At 45.8% G+C, this 22,232-nt stretch overlaps 1 protein-coding gene across 1 annotated transcript in view; it reads left to right on the top strand.

The window, feature by feature from the left end:
• The window catches only part of RBBP8NL (RBBP8 N-terminal like), a 48,946-nt gene that overhangs the window by 16,930 nt on the left and 9,784 nt on the right, over positions 1 to 22,232 (top strand). The window contains exons 3-10 of the mRNA XM_066586198.1: positions 6,704 to 6,746; positions 7,979 to 8,074; positions 8,221 to 8,333; positions 12,156 to 12,240; positions 16,526 to 16,674; positions 17,922 to 18,004; positions 19,358 to 19,515; positions 20,825 to 21,632. Of these exons, the coding sequence (XP_066442295.1) occupies positions 6,704 to 6,746; positions 7,979 to 8,074; positions 8,221 to 8,333; positions 12,156 to 12,240; positions 16,526 to 16,674; positions 17,922 to 18,004; positions 19,358 to 19,515; positions 20,825 to 21,632 (1,535 nt within the window). The remainder of the gene's footprint in view (positions 1 to 6,703; positions 6,747 to 7,978; positions 8,075 to 8,220; positions 8,334 to 12,155; positions 12,241 to 16,525; positions 16,675 to 17,921; positions 18,005 to 19,357; positions 19,516 to 20,824; positions 21,633 to 22,232) is intronic.

The raw sequence follows: 22,232 nt of genomic DNA, 5'->3' as shown, positions 1-22,232 counted from the left end.
TGCTTCACTTGCATTGACTGAGCAATAATCGTTCCTATGTAAAAACAGGTTGCCTCGTGTAAAAGAGCCCTAAAATTTGTGCCAATGAGTGAATTCATCTGGCTGCAGATGCCCTGTTATAGCTAGAATAATATATACTGTTGCTGCCATAGCCTAGCTCACCAGCTTGTTCAAACACAAAATTCCAGAATGTTCCCATTCACAGACAGCAAGCATAGAGATTGAAAAAAAATATATATATTAGAGTTGCATCATTTTATTATTTAAGCGAACTGTTCAAAAAAATATAAGAGGTTGTTGTCTGAGTAGTTCTTTTTTTTTTGGTTAAAACCCTGTTCTCTATGCAGTAAAATGACTGGCATATACTCGCCTCTCCTGGCTCCCTGCTGTGTCCCGCGCTCATCTCTGGGTTCCCTTCTGACATCACGTTTACTGGCTGCCCCAGGCTATGTCTGGGACATCACAGGCTGCTGCAGCCAATAACAGAGCGCAGCGATCGAGCACTCAGCTCTGTCATTGGCTGCAGGAGCCTGTGGTGTTCCGTAAACAGGCAGGCCTGCAGCCTGTAAACAAATCACCAGAGTTCGTGAACCATAGACGATTCATTATCATTATCACTTTTTTACAGTCTCGACTCTTGTTTTTTGTTTTTTTTTTGCTTTAGAGCCTGGCTGATTTTGCTCAATGTGTAATCTAGAACATTGTAGATCTTTGAAACCTTTGATGTTTAATCTAAACTCTTGCAGTGATTTTCAGTCTAGACTACATTTTCCTGCTCTAGAATTAGGCAACTCTTATTCAGAATGCATTATCTAGAACATTATAGAGTGTTGCAAGCTTTTGCAGGGCTCTCCTGTTCTAGGATCAGCAGCTCTTGTTCAGAATGTATCATCTAATCCATAGATTGCTTAAACCTTTAATGTTTCCTTTACATGTTATACAGCTTTCCCTATCTAAAATCAGGCAGTTCAGAATGTATCATCTAGAACATTATGGATTGCTGAAATCTTTAGTGTTACATCTACATCTTAGAGGGATCTCCTGCTCTAGAACCAGGCACTTCTAGTTCAGAATTTATAATCTAGAACATTATGGATCTCGGAAACCTTCAATGTTTCACTTAAACCCATTTAGGGCTTTCCTGTTGTAGAAACAGACAGCTCTTAATCGGCATGTATGTTCTAGAACATTATAGATTGTTGAAACATTTGATATCTCATCTAAGATCTTACAGGGCTTTCCTGTTCTAGAACCAGGCTGCTCTTATTCAGAATAAATAATCTAGAACCTTGTAGATCTTTGAGACCATTGATGTCTTATCTACAACCTTCCAGAGATGTCCTGTTCTAGAACCAGGCAGCTCTTATTCAGAATGTATGATCTAGAATATTAGAGATTGTTGAAACTTTGCTTCACCTAAATACTTACAGGGCTTTCCCACTCTAGAACCTGGCAGTACTTTTCAGAATGTATCAAGTAAAATGTTATAGATCTATGAAACGTTTGATGTCTCACCTCAAGCTTTACGGGACTTTCCCATTCTAGAACCAGGCAGCTATTGAATGTATTATCTAGAACATTATAGATATTTGAAAACTCACACATTTCATTCCATGTGGAACATCTATTATGCATCTATTTCCAATCTAGGACCATCTAGATCTCTTTGCATTCTAGGAAATAGTTTGGACACTGGTCATCTGATGAGAGGTTGGCATTCTGTGGTGGTACTTTTACCCACTTGCCCCCCGTATCTATTCAGGATATCCCTGCTGTAGGGCTCCAGACACATCTTTCAGGTCAAACCGTCTTTTCCAGCTTGACCAGGGTCTTGTTAGGGCAGTTTAAAGAAGACCATGGCGCTTCCTCTTATTTCACTGTCCGTCCATAGTCTTGTTGGTTTCAGGTAATACGTGACATAATCCCTTTCACCCAATATCATCTGTGATGAGCAAGCAGATGTTTAATCAAGGCCAGGTACATGGAATTTAACAAGTTTCCTTGACTTCTGAATGCCACATTTTCTTAGAACACAAACACAGTATAAGTTGAAGTGCAAATAGCTGATGGAATTGTGTAAAAAGCCCGAAACCCGACAGACAGGTTTGTCACGTGTCTCCAGTCGTTAAGGCATAGAATATTTTCCCAGTAATGAGCAGACATTTAGCAATGTGTGTGGCAGAGAGCTTCAAACACCGGAGGTTTATAATCTGCCTAACACATGACTGCTCGGATTAGAAACAGGAAAAATCAAGTGATCACTGCAAATGTTCACAGGCTTTGTAAAGGGAACGGTTGTGTTCCTAAACCCGCCCCGTCAACGGGTATTAGCAGATCCGACAGAACAACCACAAAGCAATTCACTTGTTTAGATCGGAAAATAACACTCTCCACCATGGCCATCTACATTATGTCTAAGCTCCTCCAAAAGGTCCAGCAGAAGACAACCCTATTTGGAGGCGACTTTATACATGGTGTTAAGCGATTAAAAAAAATATCGTGAATTAGGACAGTGGATTTTAAATCCCATTGGAATCACTGGGAGTAAAAATTGCGAGGGAGAGAAAAAACAAAAAACACATCTAGATGTCATCCTTAGTCAAATGTGAACCTACAACTCCGATACTACAAAGCAACAGTGCTAACAACTGAGCCACCAGGATTGGACTGCCTTCTGTGGAGGAGGAGAAAAAGAAACACAAGGAGAACATAAAATGAACTCCATGCAGATCTTGCCCTTGGACAAATTTGAACCTAGGACACCTGCATTGCAAAGCAACAGTGCTAACGATGGTGTTACCATGCTTGTTCTTCCTTCTTTTTGCTCTTCCTTCCCCTTATCCTTCCTCTTTTTTCCTCCTCCTCCAATGGGGAAAGAGAAGAACATAGTAACATAGTATGCTAGGCTGAAAATGTCCATCCAGTTCAGCTTGTTCGAACCCCCCAACCCGCTGTTGATCCCCAAAAGGGCTAATTGGCTTCTGGCCTTGGTTTTTTTTTGCCTTCCTCTGGATCAACACAGTAGGATAGACAGGCTGGACTAGATGGACATTGTCTTCATTCGGCCTTACATACTATGTTACTATGATCCAGAGGAAGGCAAAAAAAAAACAGTGGGCGAAAGTCAATTTACTTTCACTATGGGGGAAAAAAATTCCTTCCCAACTCCATAATAGCGGTCAGAGTAAGAAGAGAGGAATGAGAAAAGGAAAAGGAGAGTGATAAGGAGGAGAAGGAGGCAAAGAAATAAAGCAGCTTGGTAGCTTAGTGGCAAGCACTGTGGTTCTAGGCTCATGGTTGATTATTGACGACGTCTGCATGAAGTTTGTATGTTCTCTTTGTGTTTATTATTTAGCTCTTCTCCATCTTCTCCTCCTCTGGGGAAGGTAGAGGAAGTGTGGTGGCTCAGTTGTTAGCACTGATGCCTTGCAGTGCTGGAGTTGCAGGCTAAAATATGTCCAAGGGCAACATCTGCATGTTGTTTTTATATTCGCTTTGTGTTTATTCTTCCTGTTCTTCTCCTCCTCCTGAGCAGTAAGGACGGGTGTGGTGGCTCACTTTTTGTTAGCACTGCTGCTTTGCAGTGACCAGGGGCAACATGTGGATGGAATTATTTAAAGTCCTTGTAACAACTGAGCCATATTCATAGAAGATCACACACACAATGTTTGCTAAAAATCGGCCCAATTTAATTGCTCGGCCAATCATGACGAGCAACACTACTCATAGGCGATCCCTCGCTACTAGAGTCTGGGTGATTCACAAGTACCATAAGAGGGTCGCTCCAAAACAAATGCCTCCTATCTTACTATATTGGCACACAGGCTCAGAAGTGGATGTTACTGGAATGGCGATAGAGTTTGAACCTTGACGCCAATATCTAGTAAATTTGGTCGCAGAGGGACAGTGTGACAAAATGGTGTTTGACATGAAAGTGCGTATAAAATAAAGGCGTGTAACTGAAGTCTTCCATGCAGAAAAAAAAAATCGCACCCACTGACCTTCATTGACACTTGATGAACTTTTAGGAAGACTGTTGGCACAGTGAAGTGGCGGAAGGTGCATTTCAACAGTCGCAACAGCGGCATGAAAAACAAGCCACGTTCCAGACGGCCATGCACAGTTGTCACACCATGAAATGGAGAGCGTCTCCATCAGTACATCCACGCAGATCAGAGAATGATTGCTTCCAAAACATTGGAGCCGATATTCAGATCCTCACACAGTTCCCTGGTCATAATCCAGCTGATGGAGACACCCTTCGCTTTGTGATGTGATTGCTGTGCATGGCATCCAGAACATGGCTTGTCCTTCATGCTGCTGTTGCCACTGTTGTAATGCACCACCTCACTGTTTGGTCTCCATAAACGTTCAGCAAGCATTGATGAATGTCAATATGTGTTACTTTTTCTGTATGGAGGAATTCAATTACACACCTTGTATTAGACTTTATTGGTGATATGTCGTTAAGGTCCTATAGATAGTAGATGGAAAGTGGTCCTGTGAATACATTACTTCAGTGGGCCCACGGCAGCCCAGGCAGATACCAAATTTCCAAATCTCCCAAATAACATTTTTAGCAGCTTCAGACACTTTAGTATTGGGAGATCTCCTTGCAATGAATATCAAAGAGTGCATACGATGCTCACTACTCTGGTGGGTCTATGGATGGGCAGATATCTCACTGACCATAAGCATCAATGAGTTGCCCACCTTTCTGTGATCATCCTAACGGACACTGCAATTTCCCATAAAAAAACGTGGATCAATGTTTCTTAATCATGAAGCATCATACTCTTTCTGTAACTAAATATTTCTAGGAACCGCAATGGGGGCAAAAAATACGCCTGGAATGCGCTTTTCTTCAGGTAACATGCATATGGTGTTCCGAATAGCTATGATAGATCCTATTCTTAATATATCCCAACAATTCTAATGGATCCCATTATGGAGTTCCAGTATTTCTGACGGTAAGGCTGCAGGCTACTGGACTCTTGACATTAAAAAAAATCAGAACCCCCTGATGGAAAGAGCATGACTAGTGCGAATAGAGCCTTACTATGTCTAATGATAATCTTCCTAATGGATGGAGTAAGGTGTGTTTCAATTATCGACATGTAATATGCTCTTTAAAGGTCACGCCATCTCTCTGGCTTGCAGTAACAATGCTGTTACTCTAATTATTAACCACTCCTTTGATAAACAAGCAAGAAAATCTGCTAAAGAATTCCACATGTACAATGTCTACTTGCTTGTCTTGCAGCATCCATAATCAGTGCTGTCTGTCCAGACAAAGTTTTACGGAATTACTATTATAAAATTACAATATGGACGACCAATTGACCAGTCTAGAAATAGTCACGGTCAGTACTCTGTACATGGTATGGCCATCAGTGAAGAAAATCAGGACTTATCAATCAAAATCCATTGGAATGTTTTTGGATGTGTTTCAAAAATTTTGACTGATCATTTGTAGTTATTGTGTCATTGACGTATTGTATACTAAATGATCACTGCTTTAGGAACACCTACTCAATAACGGGCTGGTCCACCTTTTCTTGGGCGATCACGGCTTTCAGAAGTTGTGGAACGGATTCCACAAGGTGGCAAACTCAACCAATGTCTGCTGCAATGAGTATACAGTCTGGTGAGTTTGGTGGCCAAGGCAATGTGGATAATGCCTTGTCATGTTTGTTCAACTACTCCCTGGTTATCCATGCTTAATGACATAGAACATTGCCATGTTGAACAATGGCACTGTGGTCATGAAAGACTTCCTGAAGATATGAGTACAGATGGCCAGCTGACAGGCCCCTGTAGTGTTCATCATTCAAGGATTGTAGTATGATGACCTACTATCCTTGCCCATGCCATGATAACACTACCCAGACCATGACACCACCACCATCAGCCTATTGAACCCATGGGATACACCTTCAAAAGGTTTATGCCAGATGTGGATCCAGCCATCCATATGGATCAGCAGGAAATGGGACTCATCACTCCAGATGACTTTCTGCCATGTGTCCAAGGTCCATTGATGTTTTTTCTAGGTCCATGCAAGGCGCTGTTGGTCTTGATGTGGGGTCAGCAGAGGCACCCTTGTCGGTCTTCAGCTATTGAACCCCAGTTGACACAAAATATGCTGCATGGGCATTGCAGAAATTTGTCATCTTCTGTGATCCTCTATCAGATAACTGTGCATGGTTAAACCAGTCTTGGTACACTCTTGATACTTTGGTTCAGGAACAGCCAGCAAGTGCAACTCTTTCAGAAATACTGACCCCACACCTTCGGGCACCAACAAACTACCGTGGTCAAGGTTACTCAAGTCACCACATTTACCCACAACTGCCAAATGTTGCCTTCTGCTGTGCAGAGGAAGGGTCAACACATTATCTGAGAGCCGATCGTGATGCACGTGGTACCGCATTACTGATCATAAGATGTTCCTAATGCATGATAATTCAGTGTATATTAGATGATCACTAACAGGATTTCAATATGAAAACACATATACTATACTGGGGGATCAATGATTGTTCAGATGCCAAATAATTTGCATAGCTATAAATAATTAGGAAAAAAATGTTAATTTATCTCTTTGCATCAAGATTGTATTGTTAGGTCTACAGCCAACTCCTGTTTGCTAGTTTTACTTGGACTACTACCTAACAGTTAATAACTATGTCTTCTGTTTCAGGTATGCAAGCAAAGCTCACAGAATTAACAATGGAGAAATGTCGGTGAGTGAGACTCTAACCCACTACGGCTCTCTACCATCAAATAGAAAACTGTTTGGTACCTTTTTTGGCAGTTGTAAAAGCCATCCTACATCAGTATTTATGAGGTCCCAATGATATTTTTATGGAGGACACTATTACGATCTATGTAAATAAACTGTAAAACATTTGAGACTTCTTGCAACCCTCCTGCTCCCTCTATCTGAAGAAAAGAGCACTGCAGGCATGTTGTTTTCTCCCATTACGGTTCCTAAAACGGTTTGGCTACATAAAGAGTAAAATGATCTTGCCTGAAAATAAAAGTGACTTGTTTAATGTTAGAAAGAACAGAATGATAATGATAAACAGGACAGATGGACACTTTATTAGATAACCTCATCTACTAGCACGCTGGACCTTCTTTGGTCTTCAGTACTCCAGATATTAATCTTAGCATTAATTCCACCAGGTGCTGAAATCGTTCTGCAAGAATATTGGCCCATGTGAACAGGAAGCTTCTTGTAGTTGCTACAAATTAGATAAAAGTTATTTACTTGTTCTGACCAGCTGACAGGAAGGGGTCATCGATTCATGCTGCTTGTACCAAAATCTGACCTCCCATCAGCAACAGAAATCTGGATCCACAATGGTTTTCCACTGCTCAGTGTTGCAACTTTTGCACTCATTTGAGTCTCACCTTTATGGAGTGGGAACTAGTCGTCTGCTTTGTAGCGCACCCCTGCTTAGAAGCAACAAGTTGTGCATTTAGACATGTTAGTTGGAGCACCAGAATTGTATTCGGCTGCTCTTGACTGTGCAGTGCCTATTCATCAGAACGATTCTTGACATCCTCCTGACCCATTTGGTGACAGGAAGTTTCCATCCACAGGATCCCCTTCCGCTGCATGTTCTGCCTTATCACACCTCTCTCTGTATACCCTCCATAATGTTACATGAGAAAACCCCCCACCGTTGGCAGTGACATCCCGGCCCCGGCTAGTCCAGCACTGATGACTGGGCCTTGTTGGAAGTCGCTCAGATCGCTGGAGACCCCCAACTAATGTGGATTTACACTGAAAATGATCCACAGAAAAACTTGTCACGTGATTTTATGCTCCGGGGTCACTGGGAGAATTACCATACAGGGAATTCTGAGAGGGCCGTCGCTCTAGTAAAGTGGCTATTGAGTGTATATGTATACAATGCTGCTACATTAACAGTCCACCCAGCTGAATTGACTTTTTGCTTGATTTCAGTGACTCACAGAGAATTGAGGAACTCTTTTCTAAGAACCACTTACTAAGGGAACAGCAAAAAGTGCTGAATGAAAATATTAAGGTGCTTGAAAACAGGTGAGTTTACTGTTTGTTCATCTTCCATCACTATTGGGCTTCCTTGTCCTCGATGCTCTCTGCAGATCCACTTTTATATAGAAATAAAGAGACCTACTTATTATGGTTTGGCATCAGATTTCACCTATTCTGCTCCCATTCTTCAGGCTGAGGGCTGGTCTCTGTGACCGCTGCACGGTGACTCAAGAACTAGCCAAGAAGAAGCAACAAGAATATGAAAACTGTTACTTCCACAATCTTCAGCAGATCTCGTCTCTAAGTGAGTAGAATCTGAGCGCTCGGAGTTTATTCTTTTGTATGTTTTGGACTCTCGTAAAGTTAACTGGAGCAACCAGTGTCAGGCAGCTGCTGCCAAGGCAAATAGGATCATGGGGTGCATCAGAAGAGGTCTAGGGGCGAATGATGAGAACATTGTTCTTCCTCTTTACAAGTCACTGATCCGACCACACAAGGAATATTGTGGACAGTTTTGGGCACCGGTACTCAAGGACAAATCAGAGCTTGAGCAGGTACAAAGGCGGCAACTAATGTAATGAATGGAATGGGCGGACTACAATACCCAGAGAGGTTATCAACGTTGGGGTTATAAATATAGTAAGCACAAAGATCTCTCCCATCATTTACTTATACCCAGGACTGTAACAAGGGGGCGCTCTAACAGCTATGTATAGCTATATCAGGGGACAATACAGAGATCTCTCCCATCATCTATTATACCCAGGACTGTAACAAGGGGGCGCTCTAACAGCTATGTATAGATATATCAGGGGTCAGTACAGAGATCTCTCCCATCATTTATTTATACCCAGAACTGTGACAAGGGGGCGCTCTAATAACCATGTATAATATATCAGGGTCAGTACAGAGATCTCTCCCATCATCTATTTATACCCAGGACTGTAACAAGGGGGCGCCCTCTACATCTAGAGGAGAGAAGGTTTCTACACCGACGTAGAAGGGGGTTCTTTACTGTAAGAGCAGTGAGACTATGGAACTCTCTCCTTGAGGACGTGGTGATGGTGAACTCGATAAAAGAGTGTAGGAGGGGCCTGGACGCCTTTCTTGAGTGATACAATGTTACATGTTTTGGATTCAGGAAGGAATTTTTCCCACTAAAATGGTAAAAATTGTCTTCCACCTCATTGGGTTTTTGTTTCCATCCTCTGGATCAGCCATGAGGGTAATAGTCTGAACTGGATAGACAGCCTTACACACTGTTACTATGTATTAAGAGGTTGTATCATGGGAAAATAATCCACATTGGTTGTTTAATGTTTTATGCAGTTCTCATTTTTTTGCCTCACTGGATGATTAGAATATCAAGTCCTCTAGGTGGGAGACACTAGAGCTTAAAGGGGGTTGTCCAGAATTAGTAAAGCATGGCTGCTTTCTTCCCCAAACCGTGTTAAACCTGTCCACAGGTTGTATGTGGTATCACAGTTTGGCTCCCTTAAACTGAATGAGTATGAGATGCAGTACCACATACAACCTGTGGACAGGTGGGGTGCTCTGTTTAGGCCTCATGTCCACAGGCGGATTTTGCAGAATCCACGTGGGACACCCACGCGAGAGATCTGAAAATCAAGCCACCCATTGGGATGCATGGGCGTCCGGAAGTTAATTAAAGGCTGCGGATTTCATTTGCAGACCTTCTGGTCCGGAAAACAAATCGCAGCATGCTCCATTTTTGTGCAGATCCCGCACGGACGGCATCCATTGAAGTCAATGGAAGCTGTCCGATCCGCGGCCCAGACTGCAGACGTGTCACGCATCCAGGAGTTTAAAAAAAAGTACTGTGCAGTGCAGAAGAAAGAAGATCCGGACAGGTAAAAAATGTCCTCAGCCCCGGGCAGGGTCAGCTCATGCTGTGGGCTCCCGCGGGCAGAATCCGACCCACCAATGGACATGAGGCCTTTGGAAAACATGGCTGCTTTTTTCCAATCTTGGACAAGTCCTCTTAGGTTGGAGCATTGGCCAATTATCTGCCTATACATGGCTACCTATACTCACACATCATCTGTCTATTGGATCAAGTGAAGTTTGTGTCCTAGGATATAGAAATGTCTTTAAGTGAACCTAGAAATAGGACCAAGACATCTTGATGCATTAGATTCAGGGATGCAAATAGAGCTTCTGGTTCTACCGCAATGCGGCGTATTTACTTGGAGAGGCGTTTCTTATGTAAGTAAACTATGTGACGGCTCAGAGTGACAGATGTATTAGGAGGCACAAGGCTCCCAAACTGGCACCATAGGCATACAGGGCTTGGTACCGGGATTTGAACCCACGTCATTGTAAATATATGGCATAGGTTTAAATCTCATCTTGGGTGTCACAAACAGCTGGAGACCCCGGAGGAGAAGACAGGAATGAGAAGACCATCTTCTCTCCTCCAGCTTCCATAGAGCTCAGGGAGTGCCATGTAGTCAGCAGAGGAAGCGGAAGTGCTGCTCCCTGTATTGGACCCGGCAATCACACGATTACTGGCGGCGTTGGACTTGGCGAATCAATGTCACTATAGGGGGCTGTTTTCCCTATAACTGGGGCTCCCATGGACGCGACTCCAATGAGTGCGGCAGCTACAGGGAAAAAGTCTAGAATTTTATAAAAAAATGACAGTGTGAATGTCCCCCAACGGTCTTCCATGATGTCCTGCTGCCATATGGGTAAAAAAAATACATTTAATAATATGTAAAAAATTAAGGGGTTAATACATATCTCCTCTGGCGTGCTAGTACCTCTGCACATGAGATGGAAACCCCTACATCGCCTCCCAACGGGAGTAAGTTTTGGCTATATCTGCCAGTTTCTGGCATACATCATAGTAAACGTGACAGGCTGTGCGCTGCCCCGCCTCCTAATGCTAGGCACCACCTACTTTTTGAAAAACTGTTGAGGTCCAGCGTAAAAGACCGAAATTTGTAATTTTGGCATGTGCACCAAAAATTTAACTTTTGTGCTGGCCTTTCTTCCTATGAAGCTCTGCTGCCCTCCGGCCTCCTGCTCCTCTGCTGGGATCCAAGATGGAGTTGTGTGGCTACATCCACCAATTTTTTTTGCAACTGCCCTGCTGTTTTGCAGAGGGTAGCGCTTCTGGGAAAGAGGTTGATCACTGATGGTTTGCACAGAGTTGTGTTGATAAGGTTTATATGTGGTTTTTATTTATGTGCTGCTTTGCTGCCGTCCATTGGTTAAAGTTGATTGATATTGGGGATGTTCTGAGTGGCAGAGGAGAGTACGTGACGCCAGTGCCAGAAGAGGGTCTGAGTCCCTCAGTGTAGCGGATGCATTGTCCTGATGTTCGGATGGTTCCTGTCTCAGGGCTTTTGACTCGGCCATTAGTTTGGGGTTCGTCCTAGGGGGGAGCCTTGTAAGAAGTTGGAGCACCTCCAGTTGATAAAGAGAAGACTGCTCCGGATGTAAGGAATGACGCGTCTGTGCTCCATGAATTATACCTCATCTAGACTTGTCAGCACCTCTAGCCTCCGGACAACGGGGTTAGCGATCGCGCTACGTGCGCACCAGGTACCTGCGCTTAAGGGACTTTAGTTCTATCCTAATCTGTTGGGAACGGTTTAAGTGACTCTGAGCCTCCGGATTCCGGATGAGGTTGTTTGGTAATAAACACGACTGTTGTCTCAGCACGTCGGATCGGCTCCTCGCTTCCCGCCACCGCCTGCTTTGCTTATTGCTACAGGGCTGCGGTAGGAAACATTGTCAAGATAAACTGGGCCAGGAAACTGTCCTTGTTATGTCAACCCCGTTCCTGGCAGAGGAGGGCCTTGCTGTAGCGCCACCTGTAGCACTTGGGGTTTCAACATTCAACCCCCCGCAGGACGGACCTGGATAGACTCTACTCTACCCTTCTCTGCATTGGGACCCTCTACCCTGGTGGGGTGGACCCAACAGTAATAAAGTCACCAAGTGAAATGCGTCGTCCCCGCTCTCTCTGGTGCCGCCTGTCTCGGTGCATGTCTAATCTATGGAAGCCTCGGTGTTATGGCTGGTGCCAGTGTGACGGCGCAGAAGGCGGGTTCAGCTTCATGTTCAGCACTTTAACAAGTTTTTTCCCTTCTTGCAGCCAATGAGATTAACATGTTGAAGGAAGAGAACAAGACTCTGCTGGATGAGCTGAGGAAGAATAAATGTGCCGAGATGAATTCCAGGTAGGACGCTACTTTACAGTGCTGCCATTTATACGGATACTACAGCGCTGTGGTCTCCAATTGCCATCTGTTGCAAAACTACAACTCCCAGCGTGCCCTGACCGCTCCCAACATGCTGGGCATTGCACATTTGCAACAGCATAACATCATTTATAACATTGTTTCATCCTTGTGGCTGGTACTGTAGCTTGCCCATTCAAGGCAGTTGCAGTACCAGGCATAGCCACACTTGTATGTATGGCACTGTACAAATGAGATGGCTGTGGAGCTACACTGTCTTGCTATTTGTTGGGATCTAGGAGGCAATGCCCCATTGATCATACATCAAAGGTCCTACAAAAAGGTGTTGTTCAGTTGAAAAATAATGAGTGACCTAACCATAGAATAGGCCATCAATAGTAGATCAGCTTGGTCTGCCACCCAAGACACCCACCAATCAGCTGGGCTGGTGCTCTCGTGCACTGAGCTGATTTCTGAGTAGACAGCTCCGTTCCTGCTGGATGGACCAGACTTGGTATTACATGTACCGGTCCCATTGGCTTCAATGGAGATATTGCCTGTAATGCCAAATGTAGCCACTGCAGTAGGAACGGAGCTGTCTACTTGCTGCAGAGATCAGCTCAGTGCACAAGCGCACTGGCCCAGCAAACAGCGGGAGTGACAGACCCGCTCTGACCTACTATTGATGACCTATTCTATGGTTAGGTCATCAATAGTTTAGAACTGAACAACCCCTTTTAATCTGGGGGCTCATTCTTGGACGGGACGGATGGGTGGATTAACGAGAGACACTGCTCTGTCTTGGTGTAACAGTCCTGGATATTCAGGACATAGCTCATCCTTCGTCTGTGGGAAAATCCATCCATAGGTTAGCATATAAGAAGGGTGTGTAGGCGACGCTCAGCAGGTTCCACCGGTCTGTGGTGCAGCAATGTTTGCTTCCAGTCTACTCACTGTGCCGCTAGCAAAAAAAAAGACATAATTAGTAATCAGACTTTCTGCACTTGGTTAGCAATATTTACAAGAAAATCTCCTTGTGCAGGTAAGTGTTACTGAGTGATCAGGTTGGTCGTCCCACCAATTGGGGAGAAAACCTCCATTTTTGCAATCATGAATGGAAATCTACAGGGATGTCCCACACAATGCCTATCATTAAGATATAAGGTGTGCGTGAAACTCACCTTAAAGAGGTTGTCCGGTTGCAGACGATTGATGGCCTATCCTTGGGTTAAGTCATCAACAGTAGATTGGCAGGGATCGCAGGCAACAGACCCCCACCAATCAGCTGCTTTCCAGGCCATTATGATTATGCACTGAGCTGATTTCTGCAGGAAGCAGACAGCTCTGTTGTTACTGTAGTGGCCATGCTTGGTATTACAGGCAAAGTTCTCATTCATTTCAATGGAAATGAATGCAATAACAGGGTGCTTCAATCAGAGGGTGGGAGGAGAGAAAAAGACCCCCTCCTGCAGGTACGTCCCTGGCTGGGGACCAGGAATGGCAGTCACTGCAGCTGCGGTAACATAAGAAAGTCACAGATTCCATGGTCTGGGAGCAGAAGGATGAGTGCAGAGATGTGTGTTCAGGGGAGTGACCCCATGCAGAAATGGTATGACAGAAAGATACGCCGCAGACCAAGGGATGGTAATGCAGGCTGGAAGGAGTCTGCGTGGAGCCGGAGTCTCCCTGTGGCATCAGTGCTTGGCTGGACTGGGAGCAGGAGTTGGCATCAGAGGAAGTGTGGCATACAGCAGGTGAGCTGCTGCTGGAGCACCATCTTGTTAGGAACATGTACCCCTCTGTCTCTTGCTCTTTAATCTTTCCATGATAATCCCTGAAGGTGTCTTTGCCGCCCCCACAGACCTTACAAGGAGAGCCCTTTAAATTCTGCACATAGGAGGTGGTAGCCAAAAGAAAGATGGGTCGTCTGCTGGTGGTTTGGGTGTTACTAGTACAGGCTTCTACTGCTAGGTAAATGTCTGCGGAACCATTCTAGGGCGGTATGCCAGCTGACACTGTCGGGACGGTTGTTGCTAGGTGAATGTCTGCAAAACCATTCTGAGGCGGTATGCCAGCTGACACTGTCGGGACGGTTGTTGCTAGGTGAATGTCTGCGGAACCCTTCTGGAAGCGATATGCCAGCCGACACTGTTGGGACAGCTGTTGCTAGTTGTATGTCTGCGGAACCCTCCTGGGGCAGTATGCCAGCTGACACTGTCGGGACGGTTGTTGCTAGGTGAATGTCTGCAAAACCATTCTGAGGCGGTATGCCAGCCGACACTGTCAGGACGGTTGTTGCTAGGTGTATGTCTGCGGAACCCTTCTGGAAGCGGTATGCCAGCCGACACTGTTGGGACGGTTGTTGCTAGGTGTATGTCTGCGGAACCCTCCTTGGGCAGTATGCCAGCTGACACTGTCGGGACGGTTGTTGCTAGGTGAATGTCTGCGGAACCCTCCTTGGGCAGTATGCCAGCTGACACTGTCGGGATGGTTGTTGCTAGGTGTTTGTCTGCGGAACCCTTCTGGGGCAGTATGCCAGCCGACACTGTCGGGATGGTTGTTGCTAGGTGTTTGTCTGCAGAACCCTCCTGGGGCGGTATGCCAGCCGACACGGTCGGGACGGTTGTTACTAGGTGAATGTCTGCAGAACCTTTCTGGGGCAGTATGCCAGCCGACACTGTCGGGACAGTTGTTGCTAGGTGTATATCTGCGGAACCCTTCTGGAAGCGGTATGCCAGCCGACACTGTTGGGACGCTTGTTGCTAGGTGTATGTCTGCGGAACCCTCCGACACTGTCGGGACGGTTGTTGCTAGGTGAATGTCTGCGGAACCCTTCTGGGGCAGTATGCCTGCCGACACTGTCGGGACGGTTGTTACTAGGTGAATGTCTGCAGAACCGTTCTGGGGCAGTATGCCAGCCGACACTGTCGGGATGGTTGTTGCTAGGTGAATGTCTGCGGAACCCTCCTGGGGCAGTATGCCAGCTGACACTGTCGGGACGGTTGTTACTAGGTGAATGTCTGCGGAGCCCTTCTGGAGGCGGTATGCCAGCTGACACTGTCGGGGCGGTTGTTGCTAGGTGAATGTCTGCGGAGCCCTTCTGGAGGCGGTATGCCAGCTGACACTGTCGGGGCGGTTGTTGCTAGGTGAATGTCTGCGGAGCCCTTCTGGGGCGGTATGCCAGCCGACACTGTCGGGACGGTTGCGTTCCGTTCCTGCGGTTTTTGTTTTCTTTCCCAAGAAGCTGTTCAGTTTTTTATCTCTTTTGTGACGGCTGATTCCTACAAACAACGTGCCGCTGGTTGCTATGGGCAACAGACAGTGTTTGTTTTAGGGTTCGCACATCAAGGCTTATTTACTAATACTGTCTAAAAGTTACACAGTGCAAACCGAGGCCTCCTGTCCGCCGGCGATATATCATTGTGTTATCTGCGGCGATAATCCGCACGTGGGTAACGCAATGAACACTTTGCACAGGGTGACTATGGAAAGCGCCGTCCGATGTACACGAGCGGAAATCCACCACGATTTTTGGGGACGGTTGTGTTCGGCCCCAGCGATTATTTTTTTTATATATTTCTTCAAAAACTTTTTCAGTTGTTTGCCTCTTTTCGAACGGCCGGTTCATACAAACAACACGCAGACATAAAATCGTTTCCTTTTCCACTGCTCAAAGCACTTGTAAAAAAAAGTCGCGCTGAGCGAGACCAGCTGAATACAGAAGGTGAGGTGGTGAGGGTCTCGTGCCATTCTTACGGCGTCATGCCATTTCGTCGAAAATTGCTTAACATTCAGCGCTGTGCGGGCTAACGGGCGACGGGTTCTTCCATCATGACAACGTGCCTGCCCGCACGGCGCTGAAAAATAATAGGTGGTCTGCACTGAGCGCTCACTCACATGGGCGTATGTGACCGCGCATTACTCTCGTGGGTTTTTCGAGCGTTAGACGCATTACCAATCTCACATTGACCTCCAACTGTGCCTCTCACACGCAGCGCGCCAAATGAGTGTGCAAAGAGGATTGCGGCATGCACTATCTTGGCGCGTATTATGCGTGTATACCTCTACACCAAGACCGTGTATGGGGACTGTTGACATGCGTACTTGCTGCATGCTCCTGCGTGTGAAATACGAACGCGGCATGTTGCAAGATACGCTCGTGTGAGAGCGCTATTACACTAGACAGTCTCTGTTTCCTAAATCTGCTCCGTGGTCTTCTTCTAGCGAGACAATCAGCCGGTAACGCGAACAAGAATAACGCCTTACGTTGTCCCTGTGTTATTAGTGAGAGGAGCAGATCCAGGAGCCGGACGCCCGAAAATGTCGCCAGCGAGGCACCGCTGCTCTCCACCACCACTCAGAAGAACAGCAGTGAAACGGCGAACAAAGACAGGGAGACGCCAGGAAGGACCCCCGAGCGACAAGAGCCTGAAGGTCAGTCATACATTACCCACAACCAAGTACAACCTCCATACTAGAGGAGCTCGCGACCACTTGGTGAGCCGCACTGACACGACCACCCGGGTCTCATGGGGTTAATCACACACTTTAGATATCAGTCAGCGGAGGTAATGAGATAAAGGGCTGCCAGAAGCTTCTGGCACTGCTTATCTCCTAAATGTTAAAAGCCCACATGCCTGCTCCTTGTATCTAGTGCTGGTCTTAGGTTAGATTCAGCAAGATGGCAGCATGGCCACACAAGAACCGCTCAGTAAATAAATACTTACGAGAAACAAGTTCATAACATAAATATAACACAAACCAACCTTAATACATTTATGCAATACCATAACTAAGGTCATAACATAAATACGGCCCCAGAACCAAGCTCAGTAAATTAAAACAGAGCCAAGCTCATTACATAAATATAACACAAACCAACCTTAATACATTTATGCAATACCATAACTAAGGTCATAACATAAATACGGCCCCAAAACCAAGCTCAGTATATAAATACAATACCAGAACCAAGCTCATGACATAAGTATGACCTCAGAATATATACGGCCTGGAAACAAACTTATGACATAAATACAACACCAAAACCAAGCTCATAAATACAGCACAAATCAACTTCAGCACATGGATAAAATACCCAAACCAAGCTCAGTACATTAATGCAGCACCAGAACCAAGCTTTTGACATAAATAATACAGCAGAACTAAGCTCAGTACATAAATACAGCACCAGAGCCAAGCTAGTAAATACAGCATTAACCAACGTTAGCACAGATACAATACCAAAGCCAAACTCACTACATTAACGCAGCGCCATAAGCAAGCTAAGTGCATGAATACAGTACCAGAACCAAGCAATTGTATTGCAGGGGCACCCATGGCCTAAAAGAGGAACATCGAAACATCAGGGGAAGGTCTTGAAAAATCAACATGTCTGCACTGCTTCTCGGACTGCCTGGTGAATAGTGTACAAACTCGTATGTATCATTAGTCTCAGATACTACATCTACTTTGATTGGTCACTGCTTCCCACATGATCAGTGCTGACCAGTCACAGCAACTACCGATGCCACTAATGTACAGCGTGCATCAGGCAGTCAGAGCAGTGGTGCGGTCATCTATGTTTCTCCAGTCACTATAACATAAAACAAGACATTTGTATTAACATGAAAAAGCGCTGCCGAAATTCTAAAGCTTTGTTTCTGTATTCCCTCCTTCAGAGACCTGCGCCGCCGTCCTGCGACTGTCACCAGCAGCCAAGCATTTGCAGGGAGTGGATAATGAAGCGCGCCAGGCTGACACGGTATGATATGTGTGACCGCTAATTATATGTTATCATTCGGTAATCGCTCCTCTGTAGAACCGTGACTTTTATAGAACTATTCATCCTGAACAACTGGTTCATGAATAGAATGCCATGCAGTGAAGACTGACACAATGGGAGAAGAAACAGAGATGCAGATTTACATGGCATCCAGGGTCTGTGGCAAACGTATGGGTCATGTGATGGCTAACTTCATGGTTGGGTGACGCCCTGTGCAGGCTCTTCTACTGATGATTCCACTTGTGTTATACCATATAGCGTCCCAATAGTCGTACAGTGTCCGACTATTACTGTCCATGTAATTGTCCAACCAGTAACCAGGATCCCTGCGATGCCCCCATAGGCTATGTATAGTGTGTTATCTGGCGGTCTAACGGTATGTTCACACTGTGAAATCAACACAGATTTTTCCGTACGGATACGCCTATAAAACCGTATTTCGCCCTTGTGCAAAATTTCCGGTGCGGCTCTGGATTAAGATTTTTTTGCAACATAACTTTCAAATCAATGGCGCAAAAATCCACGCAGTGCAGACCGAGCTGTGGATTCACGTGGAGGGGACACGGATTTGGTGTGGATTCAGCCAAAGTATCTGCGCCAAAATCCACTGTGCAGACATATTCTAAGGCCGCCTGCACACAGACCGTAAACGCCTCGGAACGTCTGCTGGCGGAATCACTGCAAAGATTCCATGGAGAATTCCACCTCTAGAAACGGTGTCAACATCCGCAGCTTTCTGCCCCAGTTTTTGGCGCAGGTTTGCATGCGGGTTTTGCCCTGTCAATGGGCAAAATCCGCATGTGGAATCCTGACATGGAAATTAGCATTTCCACATCAAGAAGTGGTATGTCATGGATTTTATCCGCCAGATGAGGGGCTGAATTCATTGGTGAATCCACACCAAAATCCGCTGCAAACCCTTCTGCTGTATTTTGCTACTTTGGATATCACACTGCCGAAAATATGCAGCAGATCCAACGGGTGAACGTGGTGCCCGCACTCCCTCTGCCAACACCTATTTCTCCTGGCATCTCCACATACATACACACTCCACTCAGCATGCAAGTGTTGTCAATGTGGGGAGGGGAATAAGCGGCGGACAGACATTTCTGGAGGTCATATATCTCCCTTGTGAACAGAAGGATTGGACATGCTGAAACCCATCTGCCTGATCTCCTCCCCCCATCCCAACATCTGCAGTCAGGAAGAAGTCAGGACACACCCGATTGGGCGTCCCGCTGCAAAAGCCCGTATCGGCAGACGTTCATGTAATATGTACAGTGACATTTAGGCTGGACCTTCTGTGCATCTAATTTCAGTGCTATTTTCCAGAACATGTCCGGAGTGCAGAAACTGTTCCTAAGTACACAGAACCAGCAAAGGATATCCAACCAGCTACATGGAACCATTGCTGTGATGAGAACAGGAACCAAGACTGGACACAATGTGCCGACACCACCCACGCAGAAGCGCAGCCCGAACCATGAACTGTAAGTCACCTGCTCCCTATACGATGGCATGTGTAAGCTTTAGGGTGGCGTGTCATGGCTATTTGGTGTTATTAAAGGGGTTGTCTGGGCTTGTTTCGACCGATGACACATCATCTGGATAGGTCATCAGTAGTTTATGGGACGGGGGTCTATTGCTCTATTAACCCAGCAATGGCGGTCGCCCGCATACAGTTCAAAAGTAACGCAAGTGTTGTCCAATAACTTGTCCGCAACTGGTGGACAAATAGTCACTATCCGTGTGCACACGCTGGGCCTTCTCATGAGGACCTACCCCACTTACATATTTCCACCGTGTTTGGTACTGTAACATAGGTGGCACATCTTTAGACGTCAGTTGGGGGTACCCTAATTTTCAGATCTACAGGATGATGTGAATCCTTTGTAGCAGTCTCTCTAGCTGTATCTCTGCAGCTTTCTTCTCTCAGTGACATCAGCTCTGGCTCGTTATGGAGCTACACTTCTCAAGCACCAGTTGCCTCCTTTCTTGTACAACTGTCCCTCTAACAACTGTCGACTCCCCAAGCCGACTCCTCACTCCTTTGGCATCTCTCTCTCCCTGCATTGCAGTCTCTTTGAAGGCTCAGTACCAGAATTGCTCTCCAGCTTGCAGCTCTTTTTGATCTCAAGTCCTCCAGATCTCCCACTTGACCTCTGCAGCCAATGGGAAGTCACATACAACACTCCATAGAGAAATACACAAATTGCAGTAATGTAGAGTGGCCAATAGAGGTCGCCCTTATAGCATGCAGATTACATAACTAAAGGAACCATAACAGAGCTCATTACAGCACAAACTTAAACCTGGGCTTCACCCGTACACTGGACAGCAGGACGGATGATTAGCGGGTCAATGAGGATCCCGAGCGGTGGACTCCCGTCCATCAACTACTGATGACCTATCCAGACGAGCCCAAACAACCCCTTGTAGTATAGAGGTTCAGCATGTTGGTATAGGGCCGCACAAGGTTGCCTGATAATTGACTTTAGTACTACAGCATACACTTGTGAACGTATATGGTGTAAATATGGCCCAAATTGTTTTAGTGTCTGTTTTAGTAAATACTATTCTATAACAATTCTGGAGCTTCTCTACTTAGAAGGGCCCTTTTACACGAAATGAGTATCATTCAAGTTGAATCATGCATTAATGAATGATGTTCAGTGGAAACACGGCCAAGGATCAGACGATGACTGATAATCCGTTTGCTTATCGTTCTTTGCTCATTATAGGATTCTTATGTAGAATTGTTTTCCCATGATGCTTCTATCTTGTTCATCCCATTCACAGACATTCCAAGGAGCTCGCCATGGACACCGGTGGTCCTCCTTTCCCACTTGAACCCTTAAAACACGTCCTCTCCGAAGAACAATTCACCCTCCTGAAACAGCACTACGTCCAAAAGCATCTGGCACAACGCAGTCCCGGGTCGCAGAACGAGGGGGCGGCTCATATCTTACTGGACAAACATCGGGAGACGCCTTTAGAAAGGAGACAAGCTGAAGACAGCTGGGAAGACAAGATGGCGATGGCCGAGCTACAAGGTGCCGTGTTATATGTCAGAGAGCAAGGGCTGAAGAGCAGAATAAGCCAGACGGCCCAGAGGGAGAAACTTCACTACCTACTAACCAAACAAAGCCAGGGACTAAGGATACCGAATGCAAGAGGAGACGTCCCGAAATGTCTACGGAGGGGAAGCCAAGAAAACCAGGAAATGTCCCTGCTAAAGGTATTAAGTGCCCACTGGAGGAACAGTCAGCATATGAATAGCCAAGAGGGGGCGCAAGACTGGGAAGAGAAAGTATCCAAGTCTGCAGAGGCCGAGACGAGAGACGAGGAACAAGACGAGGCTCCTGATAAACCACTCGACCTCTCCGACACCAGAAGAAGTCAACACGTCTATCGGAAGATCATCAAGAAAGAACACAGGCTTAATCATGAAGGTCATACGCCAAACCCAGCGTCCAGAAGTAACGCCTCTCCTTCCAGCAGGGCGTCATGCTCTGATTGCAATCAAGGAACTAAGCTGGAAGACCCATCAGTGGCGAAGGAGGAGCATGACATGGAGGCAGAAGAAGACCCAAAAGATGAAGTGATTGTAAGTTCTCACATGTCCATTATATTCTTTCCACCCCGGTGGAGTGGGGGTCACACAGACACAAGTCCTGGCAACACTGGAATCAATTTCCAGTGCTGATGGGAACCAATGGGGGGTTGAGAGAGATATGAAAAATATGTTGGCTTCCCAGAAACAGCGCCATGCTTGTTTATGGTTGTGCTTGGTATTACAGCTTAACTTAATCACGTAAATACATGACAGCCAGCAGTGTACCAGTTTGCTGAGCTGTCATATATTTAGCGTCCTCCTTTAAAGGTACGTTCAGACGTAATGATTAAAAAAAATAATCGCTAGATCGTTCGAATTCGAACGCTAATCGTACCGTTCTGATTCGCTGGTATGAAAAACTGATTTACCTGCATAAACAGGCAGGTTGCTAGGGAATCCCTGTGATGTCAGCAATGACATCACAGGGATTCCCTCTGTATACCGGGGCTTGCAGGTATGCAGGGAGGACACAATGTGTATCACTGCTAACAGTGATCTCACGGGCTGTTGCCACTAGATCTGTGTTATCAGTGGTCTGTATGTAGGGAGAGACGAGAACACATAGATAATGTGTTCCCTTCTAACCTATGC

Source organism: Eleutherodactylus coqui, chromosome 13 (genome assembly GCF_035609145.1).
Source record: "Eleutherodactylus coqui strain aEleCoq1 chromosome 13, aEleCoq1.hap1, whole genome shotgun sequence".
Classification (NCBI taxonomy): Eukaryota; Metazoa; Chordata; class Amphibia; order Anura; family Eleutherodactylidae; genus Eleutherodactylus; species Eleutherodactylus coqui.
This window is presented reverse-complemented; position numbering and strand designations above follow the sequence as displayed.